Below are 20,827 nucleotides of genomic sequence, written 5' to 3'. Positions count from 1 at the left end.
GATGGAGCTGCCAGGTAGGAGGAGAAGAGGAAGGCCAAAGAGGAGGTTTATGGATGTTGTGAGGGTGGACATGCAGGTGGTTGGTGTGACAATGGAAGATGTGGAGGACAGAGCGAAATGGAGATGGATGATCCGCTGTGGCGACCCCTAATGGGAGCAGCAAAAAAATAAGGAGGAAGAAGAACAAGAGGAGGAGCAAAAGAAGGAGGAAGAAGAAGAAGATGGAAAAGAAGGAAGACGAAGAAGAAGGAGGAAAAGAAGGAGGAAGAAGAAAAAGAAGGAGGAGAAGAAGGAGGAAGAAGAAGGAGGAGGAGGTAAAGAAGAAGAAGGAGGACGAAAAGAAGAGGAAGAAGAAGGAGGAGGAAAAGAAGAAGGAGGAGGAGGAAAAGAAGAAGAAGAAGAAGGAGAAGAAGAAGAAGAAGAAGAAGAAGAGGAAGAAGAAGAAGAAGGAGGAGGAGAAGAAGAATGAGGAGAAGAAAAAGAAGGAGGAGGAAAAGGAGGAGGAGGAGGAGAAGGAGGAGAAGGAGGAGGAGAAGGAGAAGGAGAAGAAGGAGAAGGAGAAGAAGGAGAAGGAGAAGGAGGAGAAAAAGAAGAAGAAGGAGAAGAAGAAGGAGAAGGAAGAGAGAAGAAGAAGAGGAAGAAGAGGTTGACTCAGCCTGTCATCCTTCCGACGTCAACAAAATGAGTACGAGGATATTGGTAATGGAGGGCACTGCATTAGCAGCACATATGCACCCGAAGAAAATGATGCAACCAGCAGCCATAGGCTGCGCAAGATAGCCAGCTAAATGTTTCATCCTCACTTTCCCCTTCCTTCCCTTACTGTGTTTGAGATTGTATCCAGCGTATTCACCTCCTGTGTCTTCTTCCCCTTCTCTTTGATCTCATTCCTCCTCATGTCCATTCTTCCTCCAAGTGTCCCTCCAAACCCTGCTGACGGTGTTTCTCCCCCCCCCCCGACTACACTCTTCTTTTCATGTGATGTTCTTTCTGTGTTCTAGCTCTTCCATGAGCCCCGACTTTGTATCCAAAGAAACAACCTTTATAGTTTCCTTCCTGCACCGAGTGTGCAATAACAATTTCTTCCTCACCCCAAGAAACTTCACACCAGAGATAGGAACGATCAATTTCTTTTGCAAATTTGGTGGAACTTTGAGATTCTCTGCCCTCATATGCACCTTCCACTTCATTTGCTCCCCCTCCCTCTACCTCCATTTCCTTCTTCTTCCAACACTCCCATACCCTCCTTTTTCTTCTTTATGGCACTGCCCTCCACCTCCCTCTGGTGCATATCTACAGGTAATGGATCCCTGAAGAGTTTCTGCCAAACAGGTCACCAGAAGCTATAGGTGGTGACAAAGAAGTCTTTCCCACGATCCACTTGTAGAGGCCTGCATCAGGCCTCACTGGCTATAAGACTTTGCCATACTTGCCTTGTTATGTGAAGAAAGCCGTTATAGAAAAAAAAAACAATGAAGCCTCTTTCCACAATACGTCCACACACCTTCACAATGCGGATAAGACTCTTTAACTGGGAGACGTGAAGTTGCAGCTCCATGCGGTCAGACAGCCAGGAGCACAGAAGATTCATGCAGCCGGTGTACCAACCCTGTATAATGGGCATAGGGTCATGGATGCTACAGCACTGACACCTTGTCACAAAGTTTATGATGGAACACCTACATGTGTTTTGGTGAAGATCACCACACACTCACGGAGAGATCAACTACAAAGGTGCATTTTTATTGAAGCATGTGCACCGTTCTTGGACGAGGTTATTATTATTAATTTTTTATTTAGTTTTGAAACGAACAAGCACTGACAACAAATATCAATACCATGAAAACGAGTTTGCATCTCAGACTCGAGGTTTGCCCTGTTTCTGAATATAGGTTCATGAAAATATATTTTTTAATCTGCACAGTATGTCCACAAAGGGGGCAACTTCTGCACCAATACTTGCTTGGAGAATGACACTTGTGAGAGTTTGGTTATCACATCATATTTGGAGGAGTAATATCATATTATGATGAAAGTGAGCAGCATACCAAAAGAAGAGATGAAAACAATTTGGGATGCTCCATCCACAATAAAAACAATTAACTGTTCTGCAATGCTTTACAAAAATAATCAAATGCCAATACAAGAAGCAAATAAAAATGTTTTGCAACAATAGTACAAATTTTACCAGAAAAATAGTTCTAAATCGAAATTAATAATTAAATCAGAGTACTTTAAAGATCGGGTGTTGGTATATTGTGACAGAGAGATAACGTGGGCAGAAAATCATGATGTTCATGCATGAATCGTAATTAACACATGCATATACACGATTGTGATTGTACACATATTGTATTACACACATATTCAGATGTGATTATACACATTATACATAAAATTATTTACACATTATATTCACACAAATTATACAAGACGTATGACACACATTATATACACACATATTATACACATTATATAAACACATATTATACACATTCTATAAACACATATTATACATGACATACTACACATATTATGTACACACATATTATACACATTACATACTACACCCATTATATACACACAAATTATACACATTACATACTACACACATTATATACACACATATTATACACATTACATAAACACATATTATACACATGACATAAACACATATTATACACATTATATAAACACATATTATACACATTATATCAGCACATATTATACACATAATATAAACACATATTATACACATTATATAAACACATATTATACACATTATATAAACACATATTATACACATTCTAGAAACACATATTATACACATTCTATAAACATATATTATACATGACATACGAACACATTCTATAAACACATATTATACATGACATACGACACACATTAAATACACAAATATTATACACATTATATAAACACATATTATACACATTCTATAAACACATATTATACATGACATACTACACATATTATATGCACACATATTATACACATTACATACTACACCCATTATATACACACAAATTATACACATTACATACTACACACATTATATACACACATATTATACACATTACATAAACACATATTATACACATGACATAAACACATATTATACACATTATATAAACACATATTATACACATTATATCAGCACATATTATACACATAATATAAACACATATTATACATATTATATAAACACATATTATACACATTATATAAACACATATTATACACATTCTAGAAACACATATTATACACATTCTATAAACACATATTATACATGACATACGAACACATTCTATAAACACATATTATACATGACATACGACACACATTAAATACACAAATATTATACACATTATATAAACACATATTATACACATTCTATAAACACATATTATACATGACATAATACACACATTATATACACACATATTATACACATTACATAAACACATATTATACACATTACATAAACACATATTATACACATTATATAAACACATATTATACACATTATATAAACACATATTATACACATTATATAAACACATATTATACACATTACATAAACACATATAATACATATTACATAAACACATATTATACACATTATATAAACACATTTTGTATAAACACATTATATAAACACATTATACACATTATATAAACACATATTATACACATTATATAAACACATATTATACATATTACATAAACATATAATACACATTATATAAACACATAATACACATTATATAAACACATTTTGTATTAACACATATTAAACACATTATATTAACACATATTAGACACATTATACAAACACATATTATACACATAATATAAACACATATTATACACATTAAATAAACACATACACACATTATATAAACACATATACACATTATAAAAACACATATTATACACATTATATTAACACATATCATACACATTTTATAAACACAAATTATACACATCATATAAACACATATTATACACATTACATAAGCACATATTATACACATTATATAAACACATTATAAAAACACATAGTAGACACATTCTATAAACACATATTATACACATTATATAAACACATACACACATTATATAAACACATATACACATTATATAAACACATATTATACATATTATATAAATACATATTATACACATTATATAAACACATATTATACACATTATTTAAACACATATTATACACATTATATTAACACATATTATACACATTATATAAACATATTATACACATTATATAAACACTTAATACACATTATATAAACACATTTTGTATAAACACATATTAAACACATTATATAAACACATATTATACACATTATATAAACACATATACACATTATATAAACACATATTAGACACATTATATAAACACATATTATACACATTATATAAACACATATTATACACATTATATAAAAACATATTGTACACATTATATAAACACATATTATACACATTATATAAACACATATTATACACATTATATAAACACATATTATACACATTATACAAACACATATTAAACACATTATATAAACACATATTATACACATTATATAAACACATATTAAACACATTATATAAACACATATTATACACATCATATAAACACATATTATACACATTATATAAACACATATTATACACATTATATAAACACATATTATACACATTATATAAACACATATTATACATATTATATAAACACATAATATACACATTATATACACATTATATAAACACATATTATACACATTATATAAACACATATTATACACATTATATCAACACATATTACGCACATTATATAAACACATATTATACACATTACATAAACACATATTATACACATTACATAAACACATATTATACACATTATATAAACACATTGTACACATTATATAAACACATACACACATTATATAAACACATATACACAATATATAAACACATATGATACACATTATATAAACACATATTATACACATTATATAAACACATATTATACACATTATATAAACACATTTTGTATAAACATATATTAAACACATTATACAAACACATATTATACACATTATATAAACACATATTATACACATTATATAAACACATATTATGTACATTATATAAACACATATGATACACATTAAATAAACACATATTATACACATTATATAAACACATATTGTACACATTATATAAACACATATTATACACATTATATAAACACATATTATACACATTATATAAACACATAATATACAGATTATATAAACACATATTATACACATTATATAAACACATATTATACACATTACATAAACACATATTATACACATTATATAAACACATATTATACACATTATATAAACACATATTATGCACATTATATAAACACATATTATACACATTACATAAACACATATTATACACATTGTATAAACAGATTTTGTTTTAACACATACTAAACACATTATACGCATTATATAAACACATATTATACACATTATATAAATACATATTATGCACATTATATAAACACATATTATGCACATTATATAAACACATATTATGCACATTATATAAACACATATTATGCACATTATATAAACACATATTATACACATTAAATAAACACATATTATTCACATCATATAAACACATATTATACACATCATATAAACACATGTTATACACATTATATAAACACATATTATAAACATTATATAAACACATATTATACACATTTATACACATTATATAAACATTTATATAATGTATTATACACATTATATAAACACATATTGTACACATTATATCAACACATATTATACACATTATATAAACACATACACACATTATGTAAACACATATACACATGATAGAAACACATATTATGCACATTATATAAACACATATTATACACATTAAGTAAACACATATTATACACATTATATAAACGCATATTATACACATCATATAAACACATATTATACACATTATATAAACACATTATACACAATACATAAACACATATTATACACATTACAAAAACACATATTATACAAATTATATAAACACATATTATGCACATTATATAAACACATATTATACACATCATATAAACACATATTATACACATTATATAAACACATTATACACAATACATAAACACATATTATGCACATTATATAAACACATATTATGCACATTATATAAACACATATTATGCACATTATATAAACACATATTATACACATTAAATTAACACATATTATACACATCATATAAACACATATTATTCACATCATATAAACACATATTATACACATCATATAAACACATGTTATACACATTATATAAACACATATTATACACATTATATAAACACATATTATACACATTATATAAACACATATTGTACACATTATATTAACACATATTATACACATTATATAAACACATATTATACACATTATATAAACACATATACACATTATAGAAACACATATTATGCACATTATACAAACACATATTATACACATTAAATAAACACACATTATACACAATACATAAACACATATTATACACATTACAAAAACACATATTATACAAATTATATAAACACATATTATACACATACATAAACACATTATACACATTATATAAACACATTTTGTATAAACACATATTAAACACATAATATAAACATATTATACACATACATAAACACATATTATACACATTATATAAACACATATGATACACATTATATAAACACATATTATACAAATTATATAAACACATATTATACACATTATATAAACACATATTATACACATTATATAAACACATATTATACACCTTATATAAACACATATTATACACATTATATAAACACATATTATACACATTACATAAACACAAATAATACATATTACATAAACACATATTATACACATTATATAAACACATTTTGTAAAAACACATTAAACACATTATATAAACACATTATACACATTATATAAACACATATTATACACATTACATAAACACATATTATACACATGACATAAACACATATTATACACATTATATAAACACATATTATACACATTATATCAGCACATATTATACACATTATATAAACACATATTATACACATTATATAAACACATATTATACACATTATATAAACACATATTATACACATTATATAAACACATATTATACACATTCTATAAACACATATTATACATGACATACTACACACATTATACACACAAATATTATACACATTATATAAACACATTATACACATTATATAAACACATATTATACACATTATATAAACACATATTATAGACATTATATAAACACATATTATACACATTATATAAACACATATTATACACATTATATAAACACATATTATGCACATTATATAAACACATATTATGCACATTATAAAAACATATTATATACATTATATAAACACATATTATACACATTATAAAAACACATACACACATTATATAAACACATATACACATTATATAAACACATATTATACACATTATATAAACACATATTATACAAGTTATATAAACACATATTATACACATTATATAAACACATATTATACACATTATATAAACACATATTATACACCTTATATAAACACATATTATACACATTACATAAACACATATAATACATATTACATAAACACATATTATACACATTATATAAAGACATTATCCACAATACATAAACACATATTATACACATTACAAAAACACATATTATACAAATTATATAAACACATATTATACACATACATAAACACATTATACACATTATATAAACACATTTTGTATAAACACATATTAAACACATAATATAAACATATTATACACATACATAAACACATATTATACACATTATATAAACACATATGATACACATTATATAAACACATATTATACAAATTATATAAACACATATTATACACATTATATAAACACATATTATACACATTATATAAGCACATATTATACACCTTATATAAACACATATTATACACATTATATAAACACATATTATACACATTACATAAACACATATAATACATATTACAGAAACACATATTATACACATTAAAAACACATTTTGTATAAACACATATTAAACACATTATATAAACACATTATACACATTATATAAACACATATTACACACATTACATAAACACATATTATACATATTACATACTACACACATTATATACACACATATTATACACATTACATAAACACATATTATACACATGACATAAACACATATTATACACATTATATAAACACATATTATACACATTATATCAGCACATATTATACACATTATATAAACACATATTATACACATCATATAAACACATGTTATACACATTATATAAACACATATTATACACATTATATAAACACATATTATACACATTATATAAACACATATTGTACACATTATATTAACACATATTATACACATTATATAAACACATATTATACACATTATATAAACACATATACACATTATAGAAACACATATTATGCACATTATACAAACACATATTATACACATTAAATAAACACACATTATACACATTATATAAACATATATTATACACATCATATAAACACATATTATACACATTATATAAACACATTATACACAATACATAAACACATATTATACACATTACAAAAACACATATTATACAAATTATATAAACACATATTATACACATACATAAACACATTATACACATTATATAAACACATTTTTTATAAACACATATTAAACACATAATATAAACATATTATACACATACATAAACACATATTATACACATTATATAAACACATATGATACACATTATATAAACACATATTATACAAATTATATAAACACATATTATACACATAATATAAACGCATATTATACACATTATATAAACACATATTATACACCTTATATAAACACATATTATACACATTATATAAACACATATTATACACATTACATAAACACAAATAATACATATTACATAAACACATATTATACACATTATATAAACACATTTTGTAAAAACACATTAAACACATTATATAAACACATTATACACATTATATAAACACATATTATACACATTACATAAACACATATTATACACATGACATAAACACATATTATACACATTATATAAACACATATTATACACATTATATCAGCACATATTATACACATTATATAAACACATATTATACACATTATATAAACACATATTATACACATTATATAAACACATATTATACACATTATATAAACACATATTATACACATTCTATAAACACATATTATACATGACATACTACACACATTATACACACAAATATTATACACATTATATAAACACATTATACACATTATATAAACACATATTATACACATTATATAAACACATATTATACACATTTTATAAACACATATTATACACATTATATAAACACATATTATACACATTATATAAACACATATTATGCACATTATATAAACACATATTATGCACATTATAAAAACATATTATATACATTATATAAACACATATTATACACATTATAAAAACACATACACACATTATATAAACACATATACACATTATATAAACACATATTATACACATTATATAAACACATATTATACAAGTTATATAAACACATATTATACACATTATATAAACACATATTATACACATTATATAAACACATATTATACACCTTATATAAACACATATTATACACATTACATAAACACATATAATACATATTACATAAACACATATTATACACATTATATAAACACATTATCCACAATACATAAACACATATTATACACATTACAAAAACACATATTCTACAAATTATATAAACACATATTATACACATACATAAACACATTATACACATTATATAAACACATTTTGTATAAACACATATTAAACACATAATATAAACATATTATACACATACATAAACACATATTATACACATTATATAAACACATATGATACACATTATATAAACACATATTATACAAATTATATAAACACATATTATACACATTATATAAACACATATTATACACATTATATAAACACATATTATACACCTTATATAAACACATATTATACACATTATATAAACACATATTATACACATTACATAAACACATATAATACATATTACATAAACACATATTATACACATTATATAAACACATTTTGTAAAAACACATTAAACACATTATATAAACACATTATACACATTATATAAACACATATTATACACATTACATAAACACACTTATACATATTACATACTACACACATTATATACACACATATTATACACATTACATAAACACATATTATACACATGACATAAACACATATTATACACATTATATAAACACATATTATACACATTATATCAGCACATATTATACACATTATATTAACACATATTATACACATTATATAAACACATATTATACACATTATATAAACACATATTATACACATTATATAAACACATATTATACACATTCTATAAACACATATTATACATGACATACTACACACATTATACACACAAATATTATACACATTATATAAACACATTATACACATTATATAAACACATATTATACACATTATATAAACACATATTATAGACATTATATAAACACATATTATACACATTATATAAACACATATTATACACATTATATAAACACATATTATGCACATTATATAAACACATATTATGCACATTATAAAAACATATTATATACATTATATAAACACATATTATACACATTATAAAAACACATACACACATTATATAAACACATATACACATTATATAAACACATATTATACACATTATATAAACACATATTATACAAGTTATATAAACACATATTATACACATTATATAAACACATATTATACACCTTATATAAACACATATTATACACATTACATAAACACATATAATACATATTACATAAACACATATTATACACATTATATAAACACATTATACACAATACATAAACACATATTATACACATTACAAAAACACATATTATACAAATTATATAAACACATATTATACACATACATAAACACATTATACACATTATATAAACACATTTTGTATAAACACATATTAAACACATAATATAAACATATTATACACATACATAAACACATATTATACACATTATATAAACACATATGATACACATTATATAAACACATATTATACAAATTATATAAACACATATTATACACATTATATAAACACATATTATACACATTATATAAACACATATTATACACCTTATATAAACACATATTATACACATTATATAAACACATATTATACACATTATATAAACACATATTATACACATCATATAAACACATATTATACACATTACATAAACACATATTATACACATTACATAAACACATTATACACATTATATAAACACATTTTGTATAAACACATATTAAACACATGATATAATATAAACACATATTATACACATTATATAAACACATATTATACACATTATATAAACATATATTATACACATGATATAAACACATATTATGCACATTATATAAACACATAAGTAGGGTGAATATACTGGTTCTGGCTCACTTTTCCCCATGTAAATGAATGGGGGATTTTCAGCGATTCATATTTTTTTCACCTAAAAATAAACCCCCTTTTTATCCCAAGGTATATTTATTTGTCTCCAATTTTAACCTGGGGACACTTTTTTTTTTCAAATAATCCATACAATAAGATTAAGATTTGTTTAAGGTGATTCGAAAAAAATATCTGAAACGTCTAACCCTCGGGACAGTCTTTATCAAATAACCGATGCATATTGTTTAGCTCACTCATTGAACCTATAAAGATTTGTTCATTCTCAAATTCCTTCAATAGTTTAATTTTCTTTGCACAATAATCCCCATCTAAAATATTGAAAAACAAAACATTTGAAACTTTATATTTTTTAAGATACCCCTTTTGTGCCATTACGAAATTATAAACTTCTCTTAATGATCTCATCTGGACACCGCCCGAGTTGCAAATCATTTTTGTGTATAAACCACGCCATAAAAAAAGTTTTGTTTCAAATGTTTTCAGTTCATGCCGTGAAAATGAGGAAGTGTTTTTTTGACACGGTCGTGCTGTGAAAATGAGGAAGTGTTTTTGGACAGTCATGCTGTGAAAAAAAACAGGAACTATTCTGTGAGACAAGGTCTCGTGTTTTTTTTTTTATCTCAGAACACGAACTGAAAACATGTTTAATCAAAACCATTTTAGGGTATTTTAAGTATGTTTTAAAAATGATTCATACAATTTGAGAATATATCTCCCAGTTATTTTCCAAGATGTCTCACCCGAAGCGTCATTTCCTGTGGCCACACCCAATGATTAAGCAATCTCCTCATCGTTGCTTTATAAGTGATTCGCCAGACAAAGTTTCTGCCAGACGGGATTTTCATTTTTACAACTGAGACATGAGCGATCTTTCTTCCGCGAACAAAACAGCTCAACACAAAGTTGGTAAGCCTGTGTATAGGTTCCTCTTTGAACGATGAAGCAATTGATTATTAATTAAATCGTGATAATTCTGATATATATATATATATATATATATATATATATATATATATATATATATATATATATATATATATATATATATATTTTTCTTGGCAGGTCCTTGGAAGAAGAGCAGTTTACATATCACGACGAGGTGCATGAAATTAATGCTCTTATTGAAGAGGTCAATCATCTTAGAAGAGAATTGAAAAACATTTTTTAAGACTGACACGACGTCTTATCACGGCCTCTGATCTTTTTGCCATCTTGTACCAATGGTAAAAAAAAAACTGAGACATGGACTCACTCTCTTCCGATGAAGATAACAGCTCACTACATAGTTGGTAAGTTTGTGTATGGTTTCCTCTTTGAACAATGAAGCAATTGATTATAAATTAAATCGTGATAATGCGAAAATATATATTTTTTCCTGGCAGGTCCTTGGAAGAAGTGGAGTAAACATATCACGATGAGGTGCATCAAATGAATTCTCTTATTGAAGAGGTCAATTATTTTAGAAGAGAATTGAAAAACATTTATAATGACTGGTACGAAGTCTTATCACGGCCTCTGATCTCGAATAAATTAAACCAATGGTGAGACACGTGTGTGTGTGTGTGTGTGTATATATGTATGTGTGTGTGTGTGTATATATATATATATATATATATATATATATATATATATATATATATATATATATATATATATATATATATATATATATATATATATATATATATATATGTGTGTCTGTGTGTGTATATGTGTGTATGTGTGTGTGTCTCTTTCCTTGTCTGTCTCTCTCTCTATCTCTCCCTGTCTGTCTCTTTGTATCTCTCTCTGTCTGTCTTTCTACCTACCTCTCTCTGTCTGTCTCTCCATCTATACCCTTGACTTATTATTTTATTTTTTTTCAGCTCGATCACACAACATCAGCTGTTGAAGCAATCTGGTACAACACATGATTTTCTGGAGGTAAATGTTTCTGAATTATTATTTAGTTATTCTTTTATTAATATCACTCTCTCTTTGGAATGTCGTCTTATGTTGGTTGCATCATTAGTTTGGACGCAGTTTTGTCAGTACACTGGAATTCATTTTATTGGCCTTGAAAGGATGACAGGCTGAGTCGGCCTCCTGGTGTGTTAATTCAGTGGTCAACGAGGTTTGAACTTAGAACCAACACCAGGCTTACTCATATTACCATGTAATTATCTTTATAAAACCTAATTATTATCCACTTTTTGTTTCAAAACAGAATATGGTGTCTGAGTTTCAACATCACAAGACATCTGAAGAAGATTGCTGGGAAAGATTATACATTCTTGCAAATTAATATTTAATATTTGCAATTTTGATTAATTATATTTGTTTTGTTCACAATTACTTGATTTTGAATTTCAAAAAAAGGATCAAGACATTAAGGGGGGTCGGTGCGCTCCCCCAATGACCCATCACCCCCTCATCCCACCCCTCCCCTCCCCATGTGTGTGTGTGGGGAAGGGTGGGGGTGGGATGAGGGAGGTGGTGGGTCAAAGGTGGGGGCGCACAGGGGGGAGGGGGGGGGGGGGGCTTGTGTGGGTGGGGTTTATGTGGGCTGGGCTTCGGTGTGGGCGGGGATTGTGTGGGCGGGGCGTGTATGGGCGGGGCTTGTGTGGGCGGGGCTTGTGGGAGGGCGTTTATGTGGGTGGGGCTTGTGTGGGCGGGGCTTCGGTGGGGTTTATGTGGGTGGGCTTCGGTGGGGTTTGTGTGGGCAGGGTTTATGTGGGCAGGGTTTATGTGGGCGGGGCTTCAGTGGGGTTTATGTGGGTGGGCTTCGGTGGGGTTTGTGTGGGCAGGGTTTATGTGGGCAGGGTTTATGTGGGCGGGGCTTCGGTGGGGTTTATGTGGGCTGGCTTCGGTTGGGTTTGTGTGGGCAGGGTTTATGTGGGCAGGGTTTATGTGGGTGGGGCTAGTGTGGGCAGGGTTTATGTGGGAGGGGTGAATGTGGATGAGGCTTATGTGGATGAGGTTTGTGTGGATAAATGGATGGGTGGATGGGTGGATGAGTGGAGCTTGTGTGGATGGGTGGATAATTTTTTTAATTAAATAAACATGTTGTGTGTGGGTAACTAATTAACTACAGTCAAAGCTCGTTACTATGCCACCCGTCGGGACCGAGCAAAAGTGGCATAGTAGCGAGAGTGGCATAGTAACGAGATTTTGTAAAAACGGCCTTATTTTCTCAAGTTACCCATCTGTAGTTAATCTTTAGACAAAATTTATTCCAGCAAGTAAAAGGCACGACTGTTGTATAAGCTAAGCGAACGGAGATCATACACACACTAACAGAGTTCACACACTAACATATGGCATGGCGAGAAATTCACGACACACAAAGCTTTCAAGAATCGTCGGCTGGCGCATCTTCTTTCGGCGGATCTCGTGCATCTCGTTGTCTCGCCGATCGCACGCTTGCATCACACCGGGCTTCTCGCTTCTCTGCTGCATGAACTTCCGGACGGTGCTACAAGCGTGCTGGGCTTCCTCAAAACGGAACGATTTCCTCCTCGACAGTTACCTCGTCATCTTCGCTTTCCACCGGCTCCTCACTGCACAGAATCTCCTCCGCAATCTCCTCCAGCGTGAAATACCCGCCAGTCGCGAGGTGCTCGTCGGCTTCGAGAAAGTCAGACTGCTCGATCTCCTCGTTCTCGTGCATCTTTTCCTCGGCAGGCAGAGCTTCCCAGATGTCGGGCAGCTCCGCATCCTGTGGCTCAGTTTGGATCTCCTCTTCGATGAACTTGGCCTTCGCGAAACAGTTCCTGATCGTCGACTTGCCGACCTGCTCCCAAGCACGCCGGGCGACGTGTAGAGCGTCGAGCAACGTGAACTTGAACTCCTTTCCCTCGTCTATGGCCTCAAGCCGGCGGCATAGCAGGAGCTTCTTGTAGTGGCGCTTGAGGTTCTCTATGATTCCCTGATCCATTGGTTGCGAATTGGCTGTCGTGTTGGGTGGGAAGAAGACCAGTTGGATGTTGTTCAGCTCGAGCTCGGGAGGGTGGCCAGAGAAGTTATCGAGACAGACCAGCACTCTGCGTCCCTGCTGGCCGAGTCGTCCGTCCCACGCACGCAACATCTCGAAAAGCTCCGCCGTCATCACGCCTTCGAGTTCGCCTTGTACTTGACCGGGATCTCTTTGTTCTTGAAGGCACGGGGTTTCTTGGAATTGCCAATCACCAGAAGAGGGAACTTCTCGCTGCCGCTCATGTTTGCCCCAACCAGAAGAGTGATCCTTTGCTTGCTTTTCTTTCCTCCAGTACACAGCTCTCCCCTGAAAGCCATGGTCTTGTTCGGAAGCAGCTGCCAGAAGAGTCCAGTCTCGTCCAGGTTGAAGGCGTCGTCTGCGGAGAACTGCCCGAGTAAGGGCCGGAGAACCTGTTGTTGCCACTCCAAGAAGGGATTGCGAATCCACCGCTCCAGCTACGCCCTGCACTGTCTTGAACGTGACGCCGTGGCGCTTCTTGAAATTGCCCAACCAACCGTCGCTTGCCATGAAGTCTGGGATGTGCATCAGCTCGGCCAGTTTCATCGCCTTCTCCTTGATCAGATCGCCGCTGACAGGCACATTCTGTCCTCTTGATTGCTTCAGCCACATGAGCACTCCCTCATCCAAGCTTCGGGTCGTGAGCCTGCGTCAACTTCATGTGCTTCGATGGAAATCCAGCTTTGATTGCAGCCTCGATTGCATCCTTCTTGCTGAGAATGCCCTTCACGGTGGTTCTCTTAACTTCGACGCCCCATTTCTTGCTAATCTCCCTGGCCAACTTGGACTGATTCGGCTCCTTCTTCGCGGCATCGATGATCTCCTTCTTCTCCTTCAGCGTAAAGTCGGTTCGCTTGAGTTTCTGAGCTGACATTATGGGCTGAATTTGAAAAAAAATGATGTCACTGTTGTACGTGTGCCTGCGTGTCTGTGTGTGTGCTCGCGCTTTTTTGTGTCTCGTTGTGCATGTTGTGATTGGCTTGTTGTGGCTGGCATCGGGGAGAAGAATCGCGTGTTTTGACACAGTCTGACTATGCGCGTACGTATTGAGTTATGTTGTGCGCAGCTGGACTGTAGTTCGTCGCTTCGCCTTTGGACGTGATTGTGATAATCGAGCACTGTGCAATACAGACTTTTTCACGACTCGTGCCTTTTAACAGTCACACAGTAGTGGCATGGTAGCGAGAGTAGGGGGTGGCATAGTAAATTTATTTTGTATTGAATTTTGTCGGGACCGAGCAAAAGTGGTATAATAGCGAGAGTGGCATAGAAGCGAGGTGGCATAGTAACGAGCTTTGACTGTAATCACTAATTATGTGAATATGATGAATATGGGTGGAGCTTGTGTGGAGCTTGTGGGGGGTTTGTGTGTGGTGGGGTTTATGTGGGGTTTGTGTGGGGTGGGGTTTGTGTGGAGCTTGTGTGGGGTGGGGTTTGTGTGGGTGGAGTCAAAAAGGGGTGGAGTCAAAAAATTTCAATTTATTTTTGTCTTTTGTAATTCCTGTGAATAAAATGAACCTAAAATCTCTTCCCCTTCCAAATCATATATCTTATAAGTCCAAGGAACCGTATCTATTACATCAACAATTTTAAAAAGTTTGTTCGTCCATCGTTTAAAATAACCCTTTTCAAAATGAGATTTCCACCTATATATTCTTACGATATCACCAACTTTTAACTTAGGTTTTCTGACATTAATCTCTTTTTCATATTTTAATTTTGTAAATGTTTCTGATGGTTTCATATTTGTTGACGTGTGAATCGTGTCATGATACTTATCCACAATATCCTGAATAAAAGATGACCATTGTTGTGAACCGAGTTGTGTGAATTTTTTATATAGTCTCTCTTTTAAGGTACGATTAAAACGTTCAACAACAACTGCCTTCCCTTCATTGAAGGTACTGTATAATGTAATACTGTTATTTTTTAGAAAATTCATAAATGTCTTGTTATAAAACTCTCTACCCTCATCAGTCCACAATTTTTTAGGTTTTCTCTTACTTTTATTAAATATCTGTTGAAAGGCTAACATAAGAGTATTACCTGTTTTGTTTTTTAATGGTACAACCCATGCGTATCTACTCCTCAAATCAATAACGGTTAAAGCATACTTGTACCCCTTATCATTATTGAGTTCAATCAAATCAGCAGACCAGATATAATCTACTTCCTTGGAATGAACTTTCCTTCTCTGAAACTTTGTGAATATTGGTTTATGTAATTCATCAGCTAATTGCTCTTCAGTCTTAATGACATCATTAGAGCCTATAAGTTTTTTGAATTTCCAAGTCCAAGTTTCAATTCAGCACTGATCATCTTCTTCACAATGAACCGATCAACTTTTTCTCTCAAGGTTGGATTTTGTATCAGAGACAAATTATACATTTCTCTATCGGCTTCATGCTTTTCTTCCAACGTTGTGGTATTCCCATAATCAATATCGTGTCTCATGCACACTTCATCAACTCTATTGATGGGTTTACTCCAGGATTTAGGACTGTCTGCCTCATCTAATCTTTTATCCAAGTTTGTGCCTGGACCACAGAAAGAATACCCTGGAAGATGTAATTCCCCTGGTATTCCAGTAGTTGTAAATTTACTTCCTGATAAAAACTTTTGTATATCTCCTCCTCGTTTGTGTTTGGAGATAAATTGCTATTTTTTTGAACCACACACCGAACATATACCTTTTTGTATAACCCTGTTATTTTTACTTTTAATATATGAAATATTTTTAGTATTAGTTTTCTTTTTACATTTGAGACAATAACTCATTTATTTATGTGAAAAATTCCTGCAGAGTGCAAAAACCTTTTTAGTTTCCAACATGCACATTTGAATCTTAATTTTTAAAACATAAAGAATCCTTAGAAATGCCTCCATTTATTTAAGAAAAAAAATGAAAAACTTGAATTAAAATGAATAGCTTGTCGATGTCAATATTCTTGTCGAAAGTATTGCAAATAGACTTGTCAATTCTTTGTTTTCCTCCTCGGTGGGTTGAGTTATTTTCTGTAATACCACCAATCTTTTTTTAATCTCACTGGTTTCCATATTTTGATATTTATTTTGTCTCGCTCTTTCCTCCCTCTCCTTCTCTCTCTCCTCCCTCTCCTTCTCTCTCTTCTCTCTCTTCTCCTTTTCCTCCTTCTCTTTTTTCTCCCTCTCCTCCTTCTATCTCTTCTCTTTTTCCTCCTTCTCTTTCTTCTCCCTCTCCTCCTTCTCTCTCTTCTCCTTTTTCTTCTCTTTCCTCTCTTCTTCAACTCCTTCCTCATCCCTTATTATCCTTGAATCGCTTACACCCCATAGAATATCATACATATATTCATCAGGATTTCTTGTTATTCCTGTATCCAAAATATTTTTTTTTACAACAGGAAACCAATAAAATTTCTTTTGAATTTCTAAAAGAGCCTTACCTTTTCTTAACTTTATAATTTTTTCATTATTTAACATTCTAATTAAATCTAAAGTTGTCGGTTTATCAACAAATCTTTTATTGAAAATACCTCATTCTTATGTTGTAGAACATATTTATTAAAATACCGAACACCCTTTTCTTGAAGGTATGCTTGGACACAGAAATGATAATTTTCTTGAAGCCTTCTTGCTGTCATTTATGTATTAGAAATATATGTTAGAATAATATTATGGCACGAAACACCTCCCCATCTTCCCATGGTTAAATCATTTTGTATATCCTTACTTATTATATATAATCCTGTTTTTTCTGTTTTCATGATATAAACAAGGGCAAAACCATTATTATATTAACCCTTATTAAATTCTTTTATTTGTTGTTTACTAATCGTGGCCCCACAAAACTCATTCTCGATACCAAGTGGATAATATTCTTCCTTACGAGACTGATTTAATTGTTCCAGGTCTTCGAGGTTAATTTTAAATGACCAATTACACCCTAAATCATTCATATCATACCCCCATTGTTCTATTCTCATACAAACGATACGCCCTTCTTTATAAAAATTTATTTTAATTCGAACTGTGAATTCTGTATGACCTGGAGATAATATCAACACTTCTGTATCTTTGGAATACACGGCCGTTTTATTTAAGGATATATATATATTGTGATAAATCGCTTTATCTCACCAAGTCATTCGCGTCAGTCGGGATTGGATAATTTTTTAATTTATATGCATTTTTCATGTTAATATTTTTGGTTATATTATATTTATGTCGTTCAGCCTGTGCCTTTGTGTAATAATTTGATAAATAAATATCCAGTTCTTGAGATACACCAAAGATAGAACCATCTTTACCAACATCAGTCATTTATATTAGATTAAAAATAATATCATAAATTTTTTTTATTTTTGTTGAGTTGAAATAACACATATAGACATAATTGACCACAACACTTGGAATTTAATTCTTGGACTTGAAATGTTTGATAAACACCATTCTGGAAGAATTTTATGACTTCAACAGGTGGTGGAAGACCAAAACTATCAAAATAATATTTGTCTTGACTATTAAAAATACAAACCCAATGAGAACCGTTCCCATTATCTTCTAAGTTCATAATAATATTCTTTGTATGTTTCGGCACATTTGTTAATTCATCTCTCATACAAATAACCACATGATGAATTTTTAATTTCTTACAATATTTGACAAGTTGTAAATTTGATGTTGTATTCTTTCCAATTTCTTTAAACCACTCATCAATGCTCATTTATTTATTAGAAAGATATAATCCATTCCCTCTTTTCGTTAATTTTACACCTGCTTGTGCTGTAGAAGAAAGCATATCTCCAACTAACAATCTCGCTTTATCAGGCAGACCTTCAAGTTTTTCAGCAAAATCTACAATTACACCACTTCCACTAATTTGTTTCTCCAACTCTTTGTTATGTCTTTCCAATTCTTTTTGAGCCTGGAGTTGAGCCTTCCTTTCATTGGCAGTTTTCACCGCTGTTGAAATACCACCCATCAATGCTCCAACCGCACTTAA

At 30.6% G+C, this 20,827-nt stretch overlaps 1 protein-coding gene across 4 annotated transcripts in view; it reads right to left on the bottom strand.

The window, feature by feature from the left end:
* CADPS (calcium dependent secretion activator) overlaps positions 1–20,827 on the bottom strand; it is a 330,035-nt gene that overhangs the window by 2,988 nt on the left and 306,220 nt on the right. For 3 of the 4 annotated variants that reach the window (XM_085863819.1, XM_085863822.1, XM_085863820.1), the window contains one exon: positions 1,505–1,609. The exons of the other annotated variant lie outside the window; for it this stretch is intronic. In XM_085863819.1, the coding sequence (XP_085719945.1) occupies positions 1,505–1,609 (105 nt within the window). The remainder of the gene's footprint in view (positions 1–1,504; positions 1,610–20,827) is intronic. 4 annotated transcript variants of the gene reach the window in all.

Source organism: Eptatretus burgeri, chromosome 18 (assembly GCF_056783735.1).
Source record: "Eptatretus burgeri isolate ZD-2024b chromosome 18, Ebu_testis_v1, whole genome shotgun sequence".
In the NCBI taxonomy this organism is placed as follows: Eukaryota; Metazoa; Chordata; class Myxini; order Myxiniformes; family Myxinidae; genus Eptatretus; species Eptatretus burgeri.
The sequence above is the reverse complement of the archived record's forward strand: the minus strand, read 5'-3'. Positions and strand labels throughout refer to the sequence as shown.